At 41.0% G+C, this 20,115-nt stretch overlaps 2 protein-coding genes across 2 annotated transcripts; both read left to right on the top strand.

The window, feature by feature from the left end:
- The first annotated feature begins 1,574 nt into the window (after nucleotides 1-1,574).
- Nucleotides 1,575-15,945, top strand: col8a1a (collagen, type VIII, alpha 1a). Its single transcript, XM_022222212.2, has 3 exons — nucleotides 1,575-1,678; nucleotides 11,728-12,031; nucleotides 12,223-15,945. Exons 2-3 carry the CDS (start codon nucleotides 11,737-11,739, stop codon nucleotides 14,157-14,159), a joined length of 2,232 nt encoding a protein of 743 aa, XP_022077904.1. The 5' UTR covers nucleotides 1,575-1,678; nucleotides 11,728-11,736; the 3' UTR covers nucleotides 14,160-15,945.
- A 1,034-nt stretch (nucleotides 15,946-16,979) lies between these two features.
- Nucleotides 16,980-20,083, top strand: jagn1a (jagunal homolog 1a). Its single transcript, XM_022222211.2, has 3 exons — nucleotides 16,980-17,030; nucleotides 18,091-18,191; nucleotides 18,991-20,083. Exons 2-3 carry the CDS (start codon nucleotides 18,103-18,105, stop codon nucleotides 19,451-19,453), a joined length of 552 nt encoding a protein of 183 aa, XP_022077903.1. The 5' UTR covers nucleotides 16,980-17,030; nucleotides 18,091-18,102; the 3' UTR covers nucleotides 19,454-20,083.
- Nucleotides 20,084-20,115: the final 32 nt, after the last annotated feature.

Below are 20,115 nucleotides of genomic sequence, written 5' to 3'. Positions count from 1 at the left end.
AAAATTATTTTAAATTTATAATTTTATAAATAGACAATCTGCAGTTAACGTCTTCTCTGTAATTTTTACACTTTGAGGGCCGGATTGGACCCTCTGGAGTGCCGGTTTTGGCCCACGGTCCGCATGTTTGACACCCCCAGCTTAGACGAAAGATGTTCGATGCCATTGGAAGCATCTTGGACATTAGCAGTCCTCAGCTACCAAATCCCGGCCAAACCGGCGGGCTGACTCAGCTGACACTTGGCTGTTGGAGATGCAACAGGACATCCACCCTTTTACACCAGTGTGTCGCTTGGGAACCGCACACACCCACCATCGGTCACACGGGGAGGCCTTAAGCTCACCGTCAGGGAGGACACACTGCAGGTCTCTGTTCTGTATCTGGAATCACCGGAGCAAAGAGCACAGCAAAGGAAATAAAGGAGTCATACTGTATGTATTTAGGGGGCTGCACACGTCAGAGTGACCGACTTGTTAGAAGAAAGTTGTTGTGCACAGGTGTCAAAGCTGCCCTGGAAAGTGTCCGTCATCACACGGCAACAAAGAACCTCTGAGAAAAAGAGTATTTTTAGTCTGTGGCTGAACGCTCCTTCTGAGAACTCAACGTTGCGGCTTTTAACACTGAGAAAAATGCCGTCACACTTTTAGCGAGGACAGGCGTCGAAGCGAAGGATGTTATTTTTCCCTCAAATGCAGATGTTGAGCTGACGCTGATGGAGGACGACGCTCACATGATTGAAACCAAACATCCTTTCAAACTGAGCTTTTTAATGCCCTAGTGTGCAAAAAGTACTATGATTAGCCAAAGTCTTGCATTCAGATTTAAGCTTAGGCAGTGCACTGAAATACAGTCAAACACTGAACAAAAATGTTTATATTCTGCAAAACAAAATCTGATAATATTACATCTGTGAATGTGTATTTTGAGTGATGCTGCACTATTAGACATGTAACATTTCTTTACTTTATTACATTTTAATGCCAAATATTAAATATGTAAGTACAGCAACCCTGATTATTTTTATATTTTGCCTCATATTTTCAATACTAATGCACCTCTCTCCAATAGCTCCCAGGTAAATGCAATTATATGATACTTAAAGTGTCATTATATTGAAAATAAATGTGTTTTGTTTGAATGTTTTTCATGCACAGTTGTTCACATGCGGTAAATACGGTGCCTGTAAATGCTTCATTAGGATCTCCTCTGTATGTGTGAATCCATCTTGGGCTGCTTTACAGCTTCCCCCCCCCCAGGTGTGTGCCAGAACAGGTGATTCCAGCTCCAGTGTGTCTGGGCTCATATAGAATAATGAATCGCTCTGCTTTTTATTGCATTCAGTGGCCGGTATATCACAGCATTAATGAGGGAAACATTCCTTTTTATCATTGTCATCCACTGCTGGGCCCTCAGCGGGGGGACGTACTGCTATGAATCAACTTTTTGGGAGGTTATATTTACTCTCGGTCAAATCCCCATCCCTCCCTCTCTCTCTGTCTCTCTCCCACCCACCCTGGTGACTCCACCCTGCAGCAGATAAAAGCTGTGTCCACAAGGTGTGCGTCTGTTATGAGCACATGTGCCAGGCTTCCCTCTGCGTGGTTGTCCGTCTGCCCGCTATTCCGTCTGTGAGTCCGACTGCAGTGATTATTTCCCCATAAGCGTCCACTCACCAAGGTAAGAGTCCCACTAAATGTGGTGTTCCATCTACATGACACGTTTGATTTGACTTTTTAAGTGATATTTGTATGCATTGCATTGCATGAAAGTTGGTTTATTGCCTTGAATGAATCTTCTGTGGGTTGATCTATTACGTATAAAACACATCTTCTAGTCTGTGAGCCACTATAAACATTTAAAATAAGTTTTCTTAAACACAAGCTCCCATTTAAACATATCAGGATATGTATTAAATGTGCCTCAGTGAGTTGATGTTCATGGATGTTCTTCATTCTTACTTTTTCTCTCAACATACTGGAGCATTTCTTGATCCGACAGGCTTCATAATTGCGGCCTTTAGCTGAGAACTTTTAATTCCTGCACGTCATCGTCCTGCAGAATAGCAACCAGAGCGTCTCCTGAGTTAAAGCGGTTCTTCTCCAGCGGCTGCAGGCTCAGCATCCCTCCACAGAGCTGCAGCCTGAGCCGCCATGCATCCATCTGTGAGGGGGGGGGGCTGTGCTGAAGGCAAATATCCATTCAGATGCTTTGTGTGCATGCGTGTGTGTGCAGAAAGCCAAACTGACAGATGTATGCGATGGGGGCAACAGTGGCAGTTTGGTGAGAAGAGACTGCAGAGCAAACATTGCTTTTGGCCTCCAGAACGGCTCCGTCTCTGCTTCGTAATGCTTTCTTTCTCTGACGTTGCTCGTTGGCTCGGTGCCTCGTCAGTCAGAACTGCTGGTAAATTATTGATTTGAATTCCTCCTGGCTTGGTTGAGGTGAATCCTGTCTGGGATCGAGACTTCTGATCGGATATTTCAGAGGAGTTAAAAAACCGAGCAAGAGATCTGGAAGCTCAAAAGTTGAGCCTGAGCAATGTTAAATTCATTCCTACCACAGGTCTGACAATTTCAGGCTATAGATGAAATTAAATTTGTAGTGAATGCACGTATTTACTGGTTTTTAGAGTGATTCCCTGCCGTTCATATTGTTCTGCTTTCCAAAAGGATGCAGTTTTTTTTAACTGCATGACTGTAGATTAAAATATGAGGAACATTTCATGTGGAAAAGCTTGAAATACATGGCAAAGACATGAATTTCCACCCCCATAAAGTGTTTTGTTAGGATAAAGATCACATCTTTTCCCCTTTTGTTTGATTTTTCTAGTCTCTAATCCATTTTCAAAGTGGTTTAAGTGATCCCTATCTTAATTTTTTAAAGCACCGTTTTCAATTATTATTTGACATGTTTGTTTTCCCGCTCTCCTCCTCCTCCTTTTCGTGTCTCTCTTTGCGTTGCATCACAGTAGAAAGTCAGCGTGTGGCCTGTGTGTTGACCTCGGCGTGTGAAAGGTGCTCGAGAAGATGAGACCTTAAAGTTTAGCAGGTCCTCTGCACAAAAAGTAACCTTTCAAATGGAGCGTGTGTGCACATATACAACACGGTAACCCCGCACCCTCCTCCACCTTCACGTTATTCAGCAAACGTCAGGAATGCACGGGACAAAGGGACAAAAGAACGCTATGAAAACCAAGAATGATGGCTGGGTAAAGGAGAAGGGAAAGAAGTAAACACTCCGGTCATTTAGCTGCACAGCTGTGCCAGTGTGTGTGTGTGTGTGTGGTTGCCGTGTTCCTCTGGTTTGTGTATGGGGTTTGTTTGAATGAGAACGTTTGCAGCGTGACTTGAAGAGGTGTTAATTTTACAAGGTGTGCTTTGTGATAAAAGCTGCGTTTAGGGAGCCGAGGAGCTGCAAATGTTTTTCCCTTTCACAGAGAAACCACAGCCGCCACCGGGGCACTTAGACAGATTGAGTGCGAGGGTACCGCTGGCTTAAGTATACATTTGTAGATGGTTTGCGGTGCAGAGAGGAAGGCAGAGCGGTTTGCCAAACATGTTCAGTGGGATCTGAGCACTAACTTTTTTTGCCCTGCTGCCTGTTTCTTAGAAAGCAGAGTGAAATATAATTTAACTGCTTATTTTAGGTGCTGAATCCTTCTGCAAGTATCTTTTTTTATACAGACAACTGCACAGCATGAGCCAGGCATCCCCCTCATCGTCCATTAGCATGGTGGTTTAAAGTAGCCCTCCTCTTTGTCCTCTGACCTCCACCACAGTCTGCAAGGTGACTGAGTGGCTTCAGGTCACTGAACCAGGATGTTTCCAAAGGGAGAAAAAGGCCAGAGAGGACAACCAGCCAGAAAGAGACAGAGAGGAAAGAAATGAGGCTGATGGCACAGAACAGATATGGCTCTGTGTGAAGAGAGACACAGGAAGAGACAGAGACGGTGAGAAAAGTCTACCTGACGGGGAGAGAGAGCGTAGACAGATGTGTCTGCAGACGTGAGGGCGAGAGGCACAGCGCTAATATTTCCATCTTAGTCGAAGATTAAAAGGGCTTTTAGGGAAGAACGTGGCCCTCTGGTCAGGCTGTAGCATCCATTAGGCACGACTGTACGTATAGAAGTGGGCCAGCTCTGACTTTTTCCTTTATTTTGCCCTGAGTCATGTCTTTACAATTGTATAAGCTACATTATTAGATAATATTTTAACATAAACAGTTGCAATGATGTTGTTTTTATGGTTTCACACCTTTTTCTGAAAATCAATGTGTTTCTTTCTGATAGAAATAGATGAAATCATTTATAAACTACTCTAAAAGGAAACTGGGGCTACACTCCAGAGCTCACTATTGGGTCATTCCATATCACTTCAACCAGTGGTCCCCACCTGATCCTCTCAGATTTTGCTAAGTTTTTACATACATTTAGTACATTATACATGATGGGAAAATCCAAAATGTGAATGCTTTATTGTCATTAGTTTCTAAGTTATGGACATTTGAAGTAGGTAGGGGGTACCCTATTATTGCAGCCAAAATTAAGACTTGAAATTTTCGACCATTTTCAGACTTCTGTAACTTCTGAACAACAAAAGATAGAGATCTGAAATTTTCAGAATCATTTCACAGTGACCCATAATCCTCAGAAATGTGAAAATATTTACTTTATATTTATAATTGCATGTTACGGAGAATAACAAAGTTGCGATTTTATCCATCACGAACTTCTAAACTGCTACATTTGGCCGCCCATTAAACAAAAACTAATCATCATATCCATTAGAGATTTTATGTGGTATAATGTGGCTATCTAAGGATTGGATCTGTATAAAATGAAAGTGCTATGGTATGTAATGCATGAAATATGAACAGCTACAAATCAAAAATATCTGTCCAACCTTTGGATTCAAAGGTCAATATCAGCATGTGGGATAGGTGGTATCAAAAAATAAAAGACATCAAGTGAAATTACAGGAATTTCCCTAAATTTTGACACCAAGCACAACTTGCTTCTATAAACCCTTCTATGTTTAATTTTCAATTGCACATTTTGAAGTTAAAAATATAATTCAGTTTTATTTTTACGGTGACAATTCACAACAAGAGTCATGTCGATGCACTTCACATGATAATATGATGACAGAGAGAAACCCAACAGACACAAAGATTCATTTTACTTCGGTGACACTGGAAAGAAAAATCTTTCCTTTAACAGGAAGAAACTTCTGCACTGTAAAAAAAATGTTATTTGACAGTAAAATTCAGGCAGCTGTGGTTATCGGAACGCTACTGTAAAACTACGGTAAAACATTTTCTTCATTTATGTAAAAAAAATGCAGTTATAGCTGTCATAAATATTAAAGCATATATTAACACAAAAGTACGTCAGTTTGACAGGTAGAAAGTGATTTTTTTTACATGAAATCAATTCAAAAATCGCCATGTTGCTTGTTAGAAATAATAAGCTTGTTCACGTTATCAGCAGAACAGCAGGTACATTTAACTTGCATTCTTTTGAGAAAGAAATTACAGTACTGAATGTGCATTTTTCCATTAAACAACTGTGCAAGAGTAGGGAAATGTATTTTTAAAGAGAAAAAATGTTTTAAGAAATTAAAGTTTAACGTGATTCAGTGTTATATAAACGATATCAAACTGTCTCAGAGTTTACAGGTTTTTGCTGTCATGGTGTGATAGTTTTCTACAGTAAAATTTACCTATATTCCCCAGCCTAGCCGCGCTAGACCCATGTTCTGAAGGCACAAGGGTCTAGGCACGCTCAACAGGGAGGGAGGCGGGCTAAAAGGTTGTCGATCAAATCACTCTGCAGCAACTGGGTAGGTATACAACCAATCAGTGCAACGAATAGGCTCCTAGAGCGCCGGAAATCAGAGGATGCGGTAGTTCGGTGAAGCCTTATTTATACAGTCAATGGGTGAAGCTCAAGTATATTACAGACATGTTAACAGAAAGATTATTCAGAGTCGGTGCTAATGGAGCTCAACTACTGTTGTCGTTTTTGTTGTCGACCCTGGCAGAGAATTAAATTCGTTGCCATGGGTTGTCTAGCGCGGCTAGGCTAGTTGTTTCCGGTTGTTTCTGTCAGAATCATCGCGCCTCTGTCGTCACTTAGTTACGCCCGCCTTCTGACTCTACACTTCATGGCGATTGGTCCGGCCAGTTTTAGGAGAATCCAACCTCGAGCCTTATGGAGGGTAACTAGACCCACCCTGGCAGAGAATTAAATTTGTTGCCGTGGGTTGTCTAGCGCGGCTAGGCTATATATTCTCCACAGTGTGGCAGAACCAGACTCAGGCAGGGTGGCCGTCTGCCTCGCCCTGTTGGGGTGTGGGTAAAGACAAAGAAAAGGGTGGCAGAAAAAAAATGCATAAAATAACAGCAAACATTCGGTAAATTCAATAAACCATCAGAAACATGTGACTCCTGACGCCACAAACACTGTTTATAAGTGATACCAAAACACATTAGCTTCCTTCACCAGCCTTTCTGAATATTAATACAGTTTTCTGTTGATCTTTGGGGTCAAAATTAAACTACAAAAGCATTCTTTTCATCGTCTCTCTTCACACGTTTGTCCAGAGGGTCGTGCAGCTGCCGCTTTAATGACATTCTGCAGATTGCAGCTCGTAGCCGACGCCTCAGTTTCCATGTGACTCAGAAAACGACACACCTGATGAACAATTTACTGTGTTTCGTTCATGTCAGATGTCAGAAAGATGGACATCTGGAAGTAGTCAGGGAAACAGGGCAGCACTGATGCACATTCAGACACATACATGACACATAGACTGCTTTGAGGTTTGCTTATTTTTGAACTGTCTGGACCTGGAAGCACATGCTGAGAGCTCAGTGGTGGATGACCAGCCGTGTTTGATTGTGGCAGCAGATGTGAAAAAACTGCAGACATTTGTACCTCCGTGTCCCTTTGGATTGTTGTCTGGTGTTTAAGATGGCCGGTCAGTTTGAGCCACACTCAGTGAAGGTGATGTGGCGTCAACGAAAAGTCAACGAATGATTTTACAGAATTTTTAGTGGAGTATTTTAGGAGTAAATGATAAATGAATATAAAGCATTTTTGCAGAATATTCTACACACACAGCAGCCAAAGCAATTTATCATTGTCTTTTAGTCCAGACTGAAATATCTCATTAACTGTCAACCTCAGGTTTAATGCTGCAAATATAACAATGAAATTAAATGAAGTTATTTACAATAAACAGGACAAAATAGCAGCTTTACATAGATTTCTATGTATAATGAGACACAGAAATTTTCACAGCAGAAATGTTTAATTAATGTTTTCATTGGTATATGTATAAGTATTGGTGGGTTTTTATTAATATACAATATGTGTATATGCATACACTATCTTTCAAAAGTGTGGGGTTGCCCAGATAATTTCATATTTTCCATGGAAGCTCCCACTTTTATGCATGTGCTAGCATAAGTGCTCAAGTGTTTTCTATTCTTCATTTAGCCTTTCAACACCATTAGCTAACACAATGCAGCATTATTATCAAAAATAGTAAAAATACTGTAAAAATATAGCATAAATACAATTAAAAATATAACAAAAATACAGTAAGAATATATAAAAATATCGTAAAAATACATCAAAAGTATCGTAAAAATATTGAAAAGAATATGGTACAAATACAGTAAGAATGTAGTAAAATATATCAAAAATACAGTAAAAAATTAAGTAAAAATGTAGCGAGAATACAGTAAAAATGCTGTAAAAAATATAGTAAAAATATAGTCAAATATATTAAAAATATAGTAAAAGTACACTAAAAATATACACTACCGTTCAAAAATTTAGGGTCGCCCAGACACTTTCATGCGTTCCATGAAAACTCCCACTTTTATCCATAACTGTACAAGGGTTTTCTAATCATCAATGAGCCTTTCAACAGCATTAGCTAACACAATGTAGCATTAGAACACAGGAGTGATGGTTGCTGGAAATGTTCCTCTGTACCCTATGGAGATATTCCATTAAAAATCAGCCGTTTACAGCTACAATAGTCATTTACCACATTAACTATGTCTACACTGATTCATTTAATGTTATCTTCATTGAAAAAAAAATTGCCTTTCTTTCAAAAATCAGGATACTTCTAAATGACCCCAAACTTTTGAACAGTCGTGTACATGTATGTCTTTTTGGTGCCCCAGCTGCATGATATTATGAGAACTTTTTGCATGTGTGCCTCATAAATAAGCCGGTATGAGGTGTGATCTGAGTGAAACCTGGGTGACATCTGCCTGCCATGAAACCGTGGAACATGCTTGCTGTTCCTGTTTGGTCTCTGTTCCACATAACTGCTTGTCAGAGAGTCATCAGTGAGGGCGTCAAACTGCGTTACGCTAGCGCAAGAAGAGCGAAACACTAAATCCGACCGGTGTGAGAAACAGCACTCGACTTCTCACAGCTGTGCCACATTTATACGCGACTTCATGTCTGCCATCTGTACGGGCACAGCAGGATGACACCTGAGCACAACTTTAACCGCTATAATAGACTCCTTTATAGTCATTTTGTTAAAACTCACCCTCCTCTCTTTCTGTTTTCTCTAACAACAAGTTAAAAACGTGGAAATTGCTGCTTAATGTTTGTGTCGAAGTCTGAAAGCGGCCCCTACTGTATGAACGAGTCACTGGGGAGGCAACACTTATGTAGGACAATGTGTCGGAGGAAAAGCACACCAGGTATGGACAGAAGGTGTTTCCATCGCTCTGTGGTCGCCATGACAACGCCGCGGTGTTGCTATGTGATGCTGAACAGACCCCTCGTTGTACGGTCGCTCTGATGGGAGGTCGCAAAGTTTTGTCAGAATATTTCCACCACATTAAAAACATCTAGGAAGCCACATACCAACACTGAGCCGACCTGAAGGGCAGTAAACCTGTCACACGTGTTTTCTTTAGCTTATTTTGTGTATATATGATGTTTATGCAAATATATTATACATTACACATCACTGATATATATGTCATCTCCCCTACCGAGCTAAAAACACACAAACAAAGCATGCTTTTATTGGCTGTCTTTTTTTTTGTTGTAGAGTTTAGTGTGAGAGCTCTTTGTTGGTAGAATGAAACACTTATTTACTTATTTTTGTTAGACTTCTGGTGTTCTCCTGACAAACATTTTAAACATACTCTCATCATTTTCCCATTCTTTCCTTTCTACTTTTTTTAAACTTTCACTTCTTTCTATTATCTCTAACTAAACCTCCTCCTACATGGTGTCCCTTACTGCATCCCTACACTCAGCCTGATGCTAATATTAACCTGTCTCACACCTCACAGTCGCCTTTTTACCGTCCTATACTGGTCCTTATCGACCTCACAGATTCATATGTTGATAAGGATACCGATAATGGATCACAACAAACACCAGACAGGCAAAAAAAATATGTTCCAGATATTGCTGAGAAAAGTCTGCGGCATTCCTCTGGACTCTTTGGCATGTCTGGATTCTGTCACCGTGGAAACTAGGTGGACTTCCTTCAAAGGCCGGCTCTCATTGCGGGAGACAGTGGCATGGCCACGTTAAAATCACCAGAAGACTGAGAAAAGGTCAAAGGGCGGAAAAGATCCAAAGAGTTGGTGATGGAATGGACAGTAAGGATGTGGTTTAGAATGTGACTTAGAAAAATTACAGATAAATTGGCACTAATCTAACCTGGGTGGAGAGTTCTGATGGAAACAAGTGGATTAAGACTAAGGATGGAAATGACCAAAACCCTTATTGATCGGTGGAGTGAAGCAGAACTCCTCCTCCTTGCAGCTCTGTTTGCTCAAAACGCATTTGTTGCATTAAATTACACACCAGAAATGTAAAATTAATGGATCTTTTTTCAGCAGAAATAACCTAAAGACAAGTTTTGTTCGTTGAGGGGGTTGTTTGCATTCTGTCCTTCTGTTCCCCACCAAATGTGACACCTTCCTGTGTCATTTTCTGACTTCTTCTTGACTTCTTTGCACCATTAATGAAACTGTTTTATTGTCTGGGGATTTATCTTCATGTCAGCGCCTTGCAGTAATGCAGGAATGGCAAGAATGTTCGTATTAATACTAACCAGTGAGTTAGCTTGGAGGTGGCAGAAATACTTCACACACTTGTTTAAAAAATGCCTGAATGGTCACACAAATGCTACTCGCAGTCTTCATCCAAATTTTATAAATCCTCCTTATCTAGCAGGTCTGAGACACCATCCATCCATCCTCTATACACCGCTTTATCCTCACTAGGGTCGCGGGGGTGCTGGAGTCTATCCCAGCTGACTCGGGCGAAGGCTGGGGACACCCTGGACAGGTCCAAATTTTCTGGTCTGATTTAATGAAATGAAACTAGGGAAAAAAAAAAATCTATGTGGCATCTAGAATTGCTCCCTCTAGCAGACAAAGTAAGAGCTAGCATTTGAGTTGTACCTTTTTCTGTACGCATCTGTTGTTAAGGCTCAGCCAAAGTTGAAAATAACGCACAGGTGGCTTATTCAGAAGGTTATACATCACCACTGGTACATTACAAGATACAGTCTGATCAGAGGAGATCACAAATTAACAACAATAAATTAGTAAAAAATCTGTATTATACTTGATCTTCAAGACTTTGTACGTGTCCGAAACTAAAAAAAAAAACTAACTATAAGGGCCATTCACATTCTGGTCACAGCATAAAAACTGAAGCATCTTCAAGCCCAGAGGATTGTGATACTGAACATCACGTTAGCTTTGTGCTGTTGTTCCGGTGGCTAACATTTTTTATATATTTAGACATTTTTAAGGCAAAGAAGGAAGTCATCTTAAAAAAAATGCAGCTTTAAAAATTTACAACAGTTTCTGTTTAAGAAAATACGTTGCCTTAAGGATGATAACATTCATAGTGGTCTAGTGTCTGGAAAATTTTACTTAATCCATCCATTCTCTATACACCGCTTTATCCTCAATAGGGTCGCGGGGGGTGCTGGAGTCTATCTCAGCTGACTCGGACGAAGGCAGGGGACACCCTGGACAGGTCACCAGTCTGTCACAGGGCTACATATACAGACACACAATCACACTTGCATTCACACCTACAGGCAATTTAGAGTAATCAATTAACCTCAGCATTTTTTTGGACTGCGGGAGGAAGCCGGAGTACCCGGAGAAAACCCACGCATGCACAGGGAGAACATGCAAACTCCATGCAGAAAGATCCCAGGCCGGGACTCGAACCAGGGATCTTCTTGCTGGAAGGCGAAAGGGCTAACCACACGCCACTGTGCAGCTTTTACTTAATCATGAAATAATATTTATTATTGCTATTTGTTATTTGTATTCATACTTTTACTTGCAGAAATGACAACTTTGGTCAGCTGCAGTTAATTTTTAGTTTATTTTGTTGATTTTATGACGGAAAGAATTGAAACCTGGCTGATTTTGGTCTATCTCTAGCAATATTCTATAACACAACCTAAGTGCAGCTGACTGAAACTCTTGCTCACTAATCCATTGTGTAATTCTGATGTATATCCAGGAGAGGGCGATAAACTGTGGCCTCTCCCTGCCTGCACTTTGCAAATGTGATTGTCCGCTTGACTCACTTCAAGATTTTTGATGATATTGCAAGAAGTACTGACACGGAATCAAACAAGATATAAAAAACAGCTGCAGCTTTACCTCATGTCTTGTCTTCTCTGCCTTCCATACAGCCCTCGGCCATGCCTCCCTTCCTTACCTCCCTCTTCCTGACACTGATCCAGCTCGCAGTCCTTACGTATGTGAGCGCTGGGGCATACTACGGACACAAGCAACGCCCTCAACCATACCAGCCAATGCAGCACATCCAACACATGGGCATGGGCAAAGAAGGCTTTCCTCAGCAACAGTATCTTGGCAAAGAGTTGCCCTACATGCAGTATCCCCATTACAGGAAGGAGCTACCCCAGATGCCAATGCACAAGGGCAAAGAAATTCCTCGTAAGGGAGTCAACTATAACGGCGGCCAAGAAAAGGGTGAGAAAGACAATTTTTTAAAAGACAATAGTCACCAAGAACACATATATTTAGATATACAACATGACTTTTTCTGTATAAACATGATAAGTGCACAAATGTGCCCCTTTTTAACAGAACATACTAATTTGTTTGCCCATGTGTTTTCAAATTTATAAATTCTGCTTTAATGTTTGTCTCACTCTTCTTAGGTCAGACAGTCCCGAGCGGTGCTGAGGGAATTCCCCAAGGAGAGCAAGGCCCAGCAGGACCACCTGGACCAGAGGGACCACAAGGACCTCCAGGGCCACCAGGGAATGGACAGCCAGGACCAGCAGGACGACCTGGACCTCCTGGTCCACCAGGAATTCCTGGAGTGGGAAAGCCAGGTTTGCCAGGACTACCAGGCAAGCCAGGAGGGAATGGTGAAGCTGGGCCTCAAGGAGAAATGGGTCCCAGGGGTGAAGATGGGCCAGCTGGTCAGCCAGGGCCTCAGGGTCCACCAGGACCACCTGGCCTCCCCGGAATAGGTAAACCAGGGGTGCAAGGACTACCAGGCCAACCAGGGCCTAAAGGAGAACCAGGTCACAAAGGTCTGCCAGGACTACCAGGATTACAGGGACCCAAAGGAGACAAAGGGATGGGGCAGCCAGGAGCACCTGGTCACAAAGGGCTCCCAGGGCCCCCTGGACCTGCTGGCCCAAGAGGGCTACCTGGTTTTGGAAAACCTGGGTTGAATGGGGCACCTGGTCCACAAGGACCACCAGGAGAGAAAGGACATCCTGGAGAGCCAGGACCAGCTGGACCACCTGGTGACGGAGGACAGCCTGGCCCACCAGGTCAACCTGGTCCAGGAAAGCCAGGTCAAAATGGCCTGCCAGGCCAGCCAGGGATGCCAGGTGCAAAAGGTCATCCAGGACCACCAGGTTTGCCAGGAAAGCCAGGACTTCCTGGATTTGGTAAACCAGGACTTCCTGGACCAAAGGGTGATAAAGGTATGGGTGGAACACCTGGATCTCCAGGACCTAAAGGAGATAAGGGTCATGGAGGACTACCAGGTATGCTTGGGCCCCCTGGACCAAATGGTCCACCCGGTCCTGCAGGCCCTATGGGACCCCCTGGAGGTATCGGTGTGCCTGGTCCTAAAGGAGAATGTGGAGACGGAGGACCTAAAGGGCTTGATGGAAGTCAGGGTGAGCCGGGTCTTCCAGGAATACCTGGTAAGGATGGTCTGCCAGGAGATCGTGGAGAGCCAGGGCCAAGAGGTCCCCCAGGACCAAGTGGTGGCAAAGGAAGCGATGGGCATAAAGGTCTACCTGGGAATTCTGGTCCTCCAGGACTTCCTGGTCCAAAAGGACAAGGTGGGTTACCTGGTGAAATGGGACCTCAAGGCCCTAAAGGAATTCCAGGCATGGATGGTGCAGCAGGACCAATAGGGCCCACTGGCCTTCCTGGGCCAAAAGGAGATAGTGGTCCTCCTGGTCCATCAGGCATTGCAGGTGAGGGGAGTCCAGGACTACCTGGTCCCATAGGACCCCGAGGAAAAGAAGGCCCATCAGGACCTGCAGGACAACCAGGTCAGCCTGGTCCACCTGGACCACCAGGCCCACCCGGACCGCTTGGTCTATCTCCTGAAATGGCAGGAGTGCTCTCTGAGATGGGCCCAGGACTAGATGGCGTTAAGGCTGGAAGTTATGGTAAGAAGGGCAAGTATGGAGGCAATGGAGCTGAAGTAATGGGTCCTAGTGGGATGGAAATGCCAGCATTCACTGCAGTAGCAACAACTCCTTTTCCACCCGTGGGCACTCCAGTCGTCTTTGACAAGATCTTGTACAATGGTCGACAAAACTACAACCCTCAGACAGGAATTTTCACCTGTGACATACCTGGCATTTATTACTTTGCCTACCACGTTCATTGCAAAGGAGCTAATGTGTGGGTGGCTTTGATGAGAAACGATGAGCCGGTGATGTATACATATGATGAATACAAAAAGGCTTTCCTAGACCAAGCATCAGGGAGTGCAGTATTACCTCTACAACCTGGGGACACTGTGCACGTTCAGCTGCCCTCAGATCAGGCTTCAGGACTTTATGCTGGGCAGTATGTGCATTCCTCCTTTTCTGGGTTCTTGTTATATCCGATGTAAAACCACAAACTGCAGGGAGAGAGGCTTCAGTGAGAATGAAGTGGGAGCTTATTTTTTTATCAAATAAAACATGATCATAAAATACCTTAGACTGAGCATTCTTTTAATGTAAAGTCGGCAAACTGTTGATCTCATCAACAGAGATGATAAGACAAATTAAAATATTTCAAGAAAAACATGTAGCTTGATGGCCTGTATATACAGCAGTTTTTATACTATAAAGCCAGTGTCATTTTAATTGGGCAATTGGGTAATGGCATACAAAACACCTCAAATGGCTCCAGATGTGTTTTCATACACAAAAGTGCCAGAAACTACTAAGAGAGCATTTTTTTTATCAGGTGTAAACACATAAAGGGAACAAGTGTATGTAAAAGAGGATAAAACTGTTTGTAAGGTGGTAATCATGCTGTTGCAACAGTGTCAAATTTAGTCTCTGCATGTCTTCAAAATTGGCAGCTACCCCATGTGGCAAATAATGTGAGAGACAGTAGAAAACACGGAGACAGTAACCATTGATTTTGGTAGAAATGTATATTTCTGCATGCATATCTTTGTATAGAAACATTTTTTGTTTCCCACATAACAGCAAGCATAGAGTACGACATGTTGAGAAAGACAATGCAGATTGTTGCAAGGTTTGCATTACAGCATGGTTGGTGTTTTAAAAGGTAAAGATATGTTTGGTTGAGTAGCCTGAAAAAGTCTGAGTTTTAGGAAAAGATTATTCTCACTGTAATTTTTAATGGACAAATGTCTAAAGCTGCCCTGTAGAGTTCCAAAAAAAAAAAAGTATGTACAAAATACAGTATGAGAGTGAAAAAAATAGCTTTCATTTACACATAGGGTCAGAAATAAAGACGTGTGTGAAGGAGTTGTGTATATCAGGGACACCTGCTGTTGGCGGGTGATTATTAATGGAAATGTACTCTCCTGTAGACGAATGCAAATCGTAGGTGGTCAAAGTGTAACTATTAAAAACCTCAGAGAGTATTTTGCTGACTGACAACTGCTTTCGAGACTGAAAGAGTAAGAATGTGATAATAATTTTATGTGTTAATGTTTGCAGATAGGCTTGTGGGTGTAGTGCTGTAAATAAACCATCTTGTTCAAAAACAGAGACTTCAAAATAAAACACATGCATGCTCTGAATTAAGAAAACCACTCCATGCACTGCGTTAAATTATACAGGTACAGATGACACATACCTTGCACGTGAACACACACTTGTATAAGAGTACAAAACCATGTGTTTCAGTCAGTCCTGCAGTTACAAAACAAATCTCTCTTTTTGAACAATTCATTTGACTGCTTTCATTTCAATTCAAAATCATGTTAGAAATAAATTGTTACCTGTTATGCTTTTTATTTACTGCTTTAATTTAAAATCCTATAACTGCTTTGTAATAAATAATTACAAATTCCATCATACATAATCTGTTTTAGCTGTAATGGCAGCATATTTATATAGAAGTCGTCACAGATGGAAAGCAAATTATGGCTTGCTGTCTTTAAGTGGAAATCTTTAACAGCAGGATTTGTTTAGAAGTGAAATAACCAAATCAAATTCCAACATTGAGCTGTATTACAATTAACAGACTGGAAGCAAGTACTGAAGTTTGCAGCAGTTTAACAACAATTCTCGCAGTAATTTATTCTTTTTAAAGCTTCTCGCAATGAAGACGCCACAGTGCGTGAAACCCTTTGAGGAAAAGTAACTATGGTGCTGAGGATGTCATTGTAACCAAATATCCAGTGTAATAATAGTAATGTTTAAAGTTTGTTATTATTGTCTGTGATGTTTTTCTAAATAAAAATTGTTTAATTAAAAAAATTGTCGTTGACATCATTTTGAATTTCAGAGAAAACTACTCAAAGCCACTGACACAAAACTGACCAAACAAATGCACTATGGGGATGTTGGATGATACATTTCTTGGTCGACACTTCTATTGGCTTTACTGATGACATTTTACTGTGTAAGACAGCTGGATGCTAACCGCAGTTGTAACATGCCGGAGTTTAATTCTCATTGTTTTTGCCGCACGTCAAGTCAAAACACACATGTTCAGCTGATTACTGTTATCTATGAATGTTATGGAGATAATCATGATACAACTGTCATAGTTGATATAGTAATGCCGAAACTGAATTGATATAATTGCCATAATTTTATCAAATCAAGTTTCAAGACTGAGACAATGTCTGAGATGCCTTTGCTTTTTATAGCACCACAAATCACCGGACAGAGAATCAACTTATTATTACCAGTTCATGGTGTAAAATGCCAGAGACAGCTCAGGGTGTTTTTGCCAACTGATTTGTGCTATTTGAAACTGAAAATGTGTGGCAAAATTGTGCAGCTAAAGCACAGTATTAAACAACATGATAATGGAAACTGTCACCATAGGGCATATATATATTTACTCCATCACCTGTCCACAAGGATGCCCTTTACCTTAATAGTGACCTTGAGGCTCTGTCCGGAAGAGGCCAGTGTATTCCTAAATTAATGCATTTAATCAAAATGTCCCCACAGAAAATATCCCGGCAGAGGGAGAAACATACAGGATTGACAGGGGCTCAGCAGATTATTTTATGTTTTTGTACACTTTTTTTTGTAATTGGACAATAGTCGTAATATCAGCAATGCTGTGTTAAAAATCCTTAAACACGTTGCCTATGACAGGATGCTCCATTGTGGATGAACTGGGCGTGTGATGAGGAGAGATGCTGAAGCTGCGCTGGGAGGGGTTTTCGGCGGACTTTGCGCATGCGCAGAATTGCTTGCGATGCTCATTCATCACATCTGCCGTTTCGCAGAAATTTGAACAACGACCTCCACCAGACGAGAGGAAATTAACTCCGCCGGTAAGATAATTTTGACTTGATGTCTGTTACCTCTTCTGAAGATCAAAAAGACCCCAGCCTGACATATGATAGATATATTATCTTTTCAACTGTGATGCTGAATGAGGTTTGCTCAGCAGCTAACGCGTTAGCTTGCTTTATTTCAGTACAACAGCCCAAATCCGCCTGAAATTAGTCTTTTTCCGTTTATATAGCTGTTTGCAGTATGTTGTGAGTATAAGACAGCGGTTTGTCTTATAAAGGCTGTTTCTATGTAATTATTTACTCTCTTTATTTCCTTCTCGGTGTCCTTACCTGCCCCACTGGTCCTATTCTTGTATTGGGATATGAGCACATTAAAGATGCTAAATATGAAAAAGCAATTGGTTATTTTTTTTAATTTTAAATAAAGAATATTTCCATTTATTTTCAAATTATTTGTTTGACCCGTTTTCATATTCAAAGTGCTAGCTTTACATAATTCCAGCCTCTGTTTGTAAGGACTTGTTTTTTCACAGACTTATGTGATGGTACATTAATTATCTTTGAATCAAGTCTGCAGCTAATAATTATTTACATTGTCAATTAATCTGTTGACTTTTTTCTTGATTAAACGATTGGATGATTGATCTTCAAAATGTCCAAAAATAGTAAAAATGTCAATCAGTGTTTCACAAAGCCCAAAATGATTTCCTCAAATATTCAGTTTTGTCCACAACCTAGATATTCAGTTTACTGTCATAGAGGAGTGAAGAGACCAGAACATATTCAGATTTAAGGAGCTGAAATCATATTTTAAGAGATTTTATTTAATGAAGATTACTTCAATCAATTGATGGATTTTCAGAATAATTGCCAATAAGTTTAAATGCTGTGGCTCCAGTTGAATTTCCTGAATGTCTTTTCAGTTTCGATTATTCATATAAACACTGAAGAATCACTATTTTAGATTAATTTTTAACCAGCATGTGGTAATGATTTTTCCACATTTTGTAGGTCAAACGATTGATGAATCAGTGATGAATATAACTGTTAGCTGCAGCCCTGCTGGTATCAACTCATTTGTTTTTTGTGTTAGCAGGTTTATCTCAACATGACGTCACGTGTTGGCCCTCGAGCTGCTGGCGCTAACGGCACCGACTTCAAACACAGAGAAAAGGTGGTCCCACATTACCAAATGAGGTAAGTTAGTTGTATCTACAGTCATGGAAAGAATGGGAAGACCACCCTTGTTTTCTTCAATTTCTTGTTCATTTTAATGCCTGGTACCACTAAAGGTATATTACCTGAAGAATACAATGAGCACAACAAAAATGCAGCTGATTCCATAATTATTTATGTCCTATCTGACATGCTTCAGCTTCATTGTATTCCAGGGTATATAAGAGGGCATTTCATGTCATCAGCAGAACAGCACATGCAAAGGCCTAGAGTGGTTTCCTGCTGACATTCAAGCCGTAGCACAACTCAGGAGTTGTCAGCTCTCACATAATACCTAAAACTAACCAAATCAAACCACAAGCCTAAAAATAAAGCAAGTTTTTTTGAGTTTGTGCACAATGTCACAAGCTTGTGAAGAGCATGCCAAGACACATGGCTGCAGACATCAAAAACAATGGTTATGCAATCAAGTACTTAGTACGTCCTAAGTACTAAGTCCTGTGTGGATCATGTGACTAAAACAGAAAAGAAAACATGGAATGTCATCGTTGTTGATGTAAGAACTGAAGTGATTTTGGTTTTTATCAAGAAAACCATGGAAAATGTCTGATATCAGCTCTGAAATTAAACTCTGATGAGCTATTTTTGTTGTTATCATTATATTTGTCCAAACAAATGTACCTTTAGTGGTACCAGGCATTAAAATGAACAAAAAATTGAAGAAAACAAAGATGGTCTAATCATTTTTCCACGACTGTATGTCAAAGATTGCTCATTAAATTTGAATGTGATCTCTGAATGTCTGGTTTCTGTTTTGCAGTGCTTCCCTAAAGTCAGAGGTGCGGAAGTTAAACTTGGTCCACCTTGTGATCTGGCTGCTGGTAGCTGCACAGGTGACTGTCAGCCACTTCAACCTGGTGTCACATGACATGGTGTCCATGCCGTACCAGTGGGAGTACCCCTACCTGCTCAGCCTCCTGCCTCTGCTCTGCAGCAGCCTGTCTCTCCCAAAGAACAATATCAGCTACCTGGTCATATCCATGATCAGTGCAGGGCTGTTCTCTGTGGCGCCTCTTATTTATGGTGGTATGGAGATGTTTCCTGTAGCACAGCAGCTTTACCGGCATGGAAAGGCCTACCGCTTCATTTTTGGCTTCTCTGCAGTGACTGTTATGTACCTCATCATGGTGGTTGCTGTTCAAGTGCACGCCTGGCAGTTATATTATATGAAAAAACTATTAGACTCATGGTTCAACGCCACTCAGGAGAAAAAGAAGAAATAATGGAGTAAAGAAAGCTTTGATTGAGCTAAACTGTGTTTTTATCTTAATTTATACATGGTGTATGAATCTCAGTTATGTCTACTTATTTAGCCTTTGTTATTATATAACATCATGCATTAGAAACCGGTGTTTTCAGATACAGAAATGTAAACTTAGGTAAGCTCTGCAATTTATACATTTCTGTATCATTATTATTTATTTGAGGCACACATAATGAGAGGGCTGTACTACGAAGCAACACTGTTAGGTTAGCTAGATATGTTGGGTCTTGAAACGGCTATTGTGATACTCATTGTCTCTGGGATTTTAGGTTTCCTCAGAGCAACTCACACAAAGAAAACCTGGATATGTCAAACTTGCTTCCTAGTACAAGCCAAGATAAAGTTGTAGTCTCTCAAAGAACATTGTTATTATTTGGAAAGAATAGATATAGAGGTAAAGACTGTAACTGTTTCCTAAAAACAAATTTTGCTTAGAAATTGTTCTCTTATGTGTAAAATGAAGTAGATTTGCCTTTGCTGCAGATGTGCTGATGCTGTCTCCTTCATTAAATCTCATAATGTTTTGTTTTGTTTTGTTTTTTTGTAAATTGCAGTTAAGCAATAAAATAAAGATGTTAATATATGTCTACACTGTTATTATTATTATTATTATTTAGTATT

The sequence above is a fragment of the Acanthochromis polyacanthus genome, chromosome 14 (genome assembly GCF_021347895.1).
Source record: "Acanthochromis polyacanthus isolate Apoly-LR-REF ecotype Palm Island chromosome 14, KAUST_Apoly_ChrSc, whole genome shotgun sequence".
Classification (NCBI taxonomy): domain Eukaryota; kingdom Metazoa; phylum Chordata; class Actinopteri; family Pomacentridae; genus Acanthochromis; species Acanthochromis polyacanthus.
This window is presented reverse-complemented; position numbering and strand designations above follow the sequence as displayed.

Bases quoted from the DNA above. Each gene is read 5' to 3' on its own strand.
- jagn1a (XM_022222211.2), top strand. From the start codon at position 18,103: ATGACGTCACGTGTTGGCCCTCGAGCTGCTGGCGCTAACGGCACCGAC. The intron at 18,192-18,990 runs GTAAGTTAGTTG...TCTGTTTTGCAG, and splicing joins GTCCCACATTACCAAATGAG to TGCTTCCCTAAAGTCAGAGG.
- col8a1a (XM_022222212.2), top strand. From the start codon at position 11,737: ATGCCTCCCTTCCTTACCTCCCTCTTCCTGACACTGATCCAGCTCGCA. The intron at 12,032-12,222 runs GTGAGAAAGACA...CACTCTTCTTAG, and splicing joins TAACGGCGGCCAAGAAAAGG to GTCAGACAGTCCCGAGCGGT.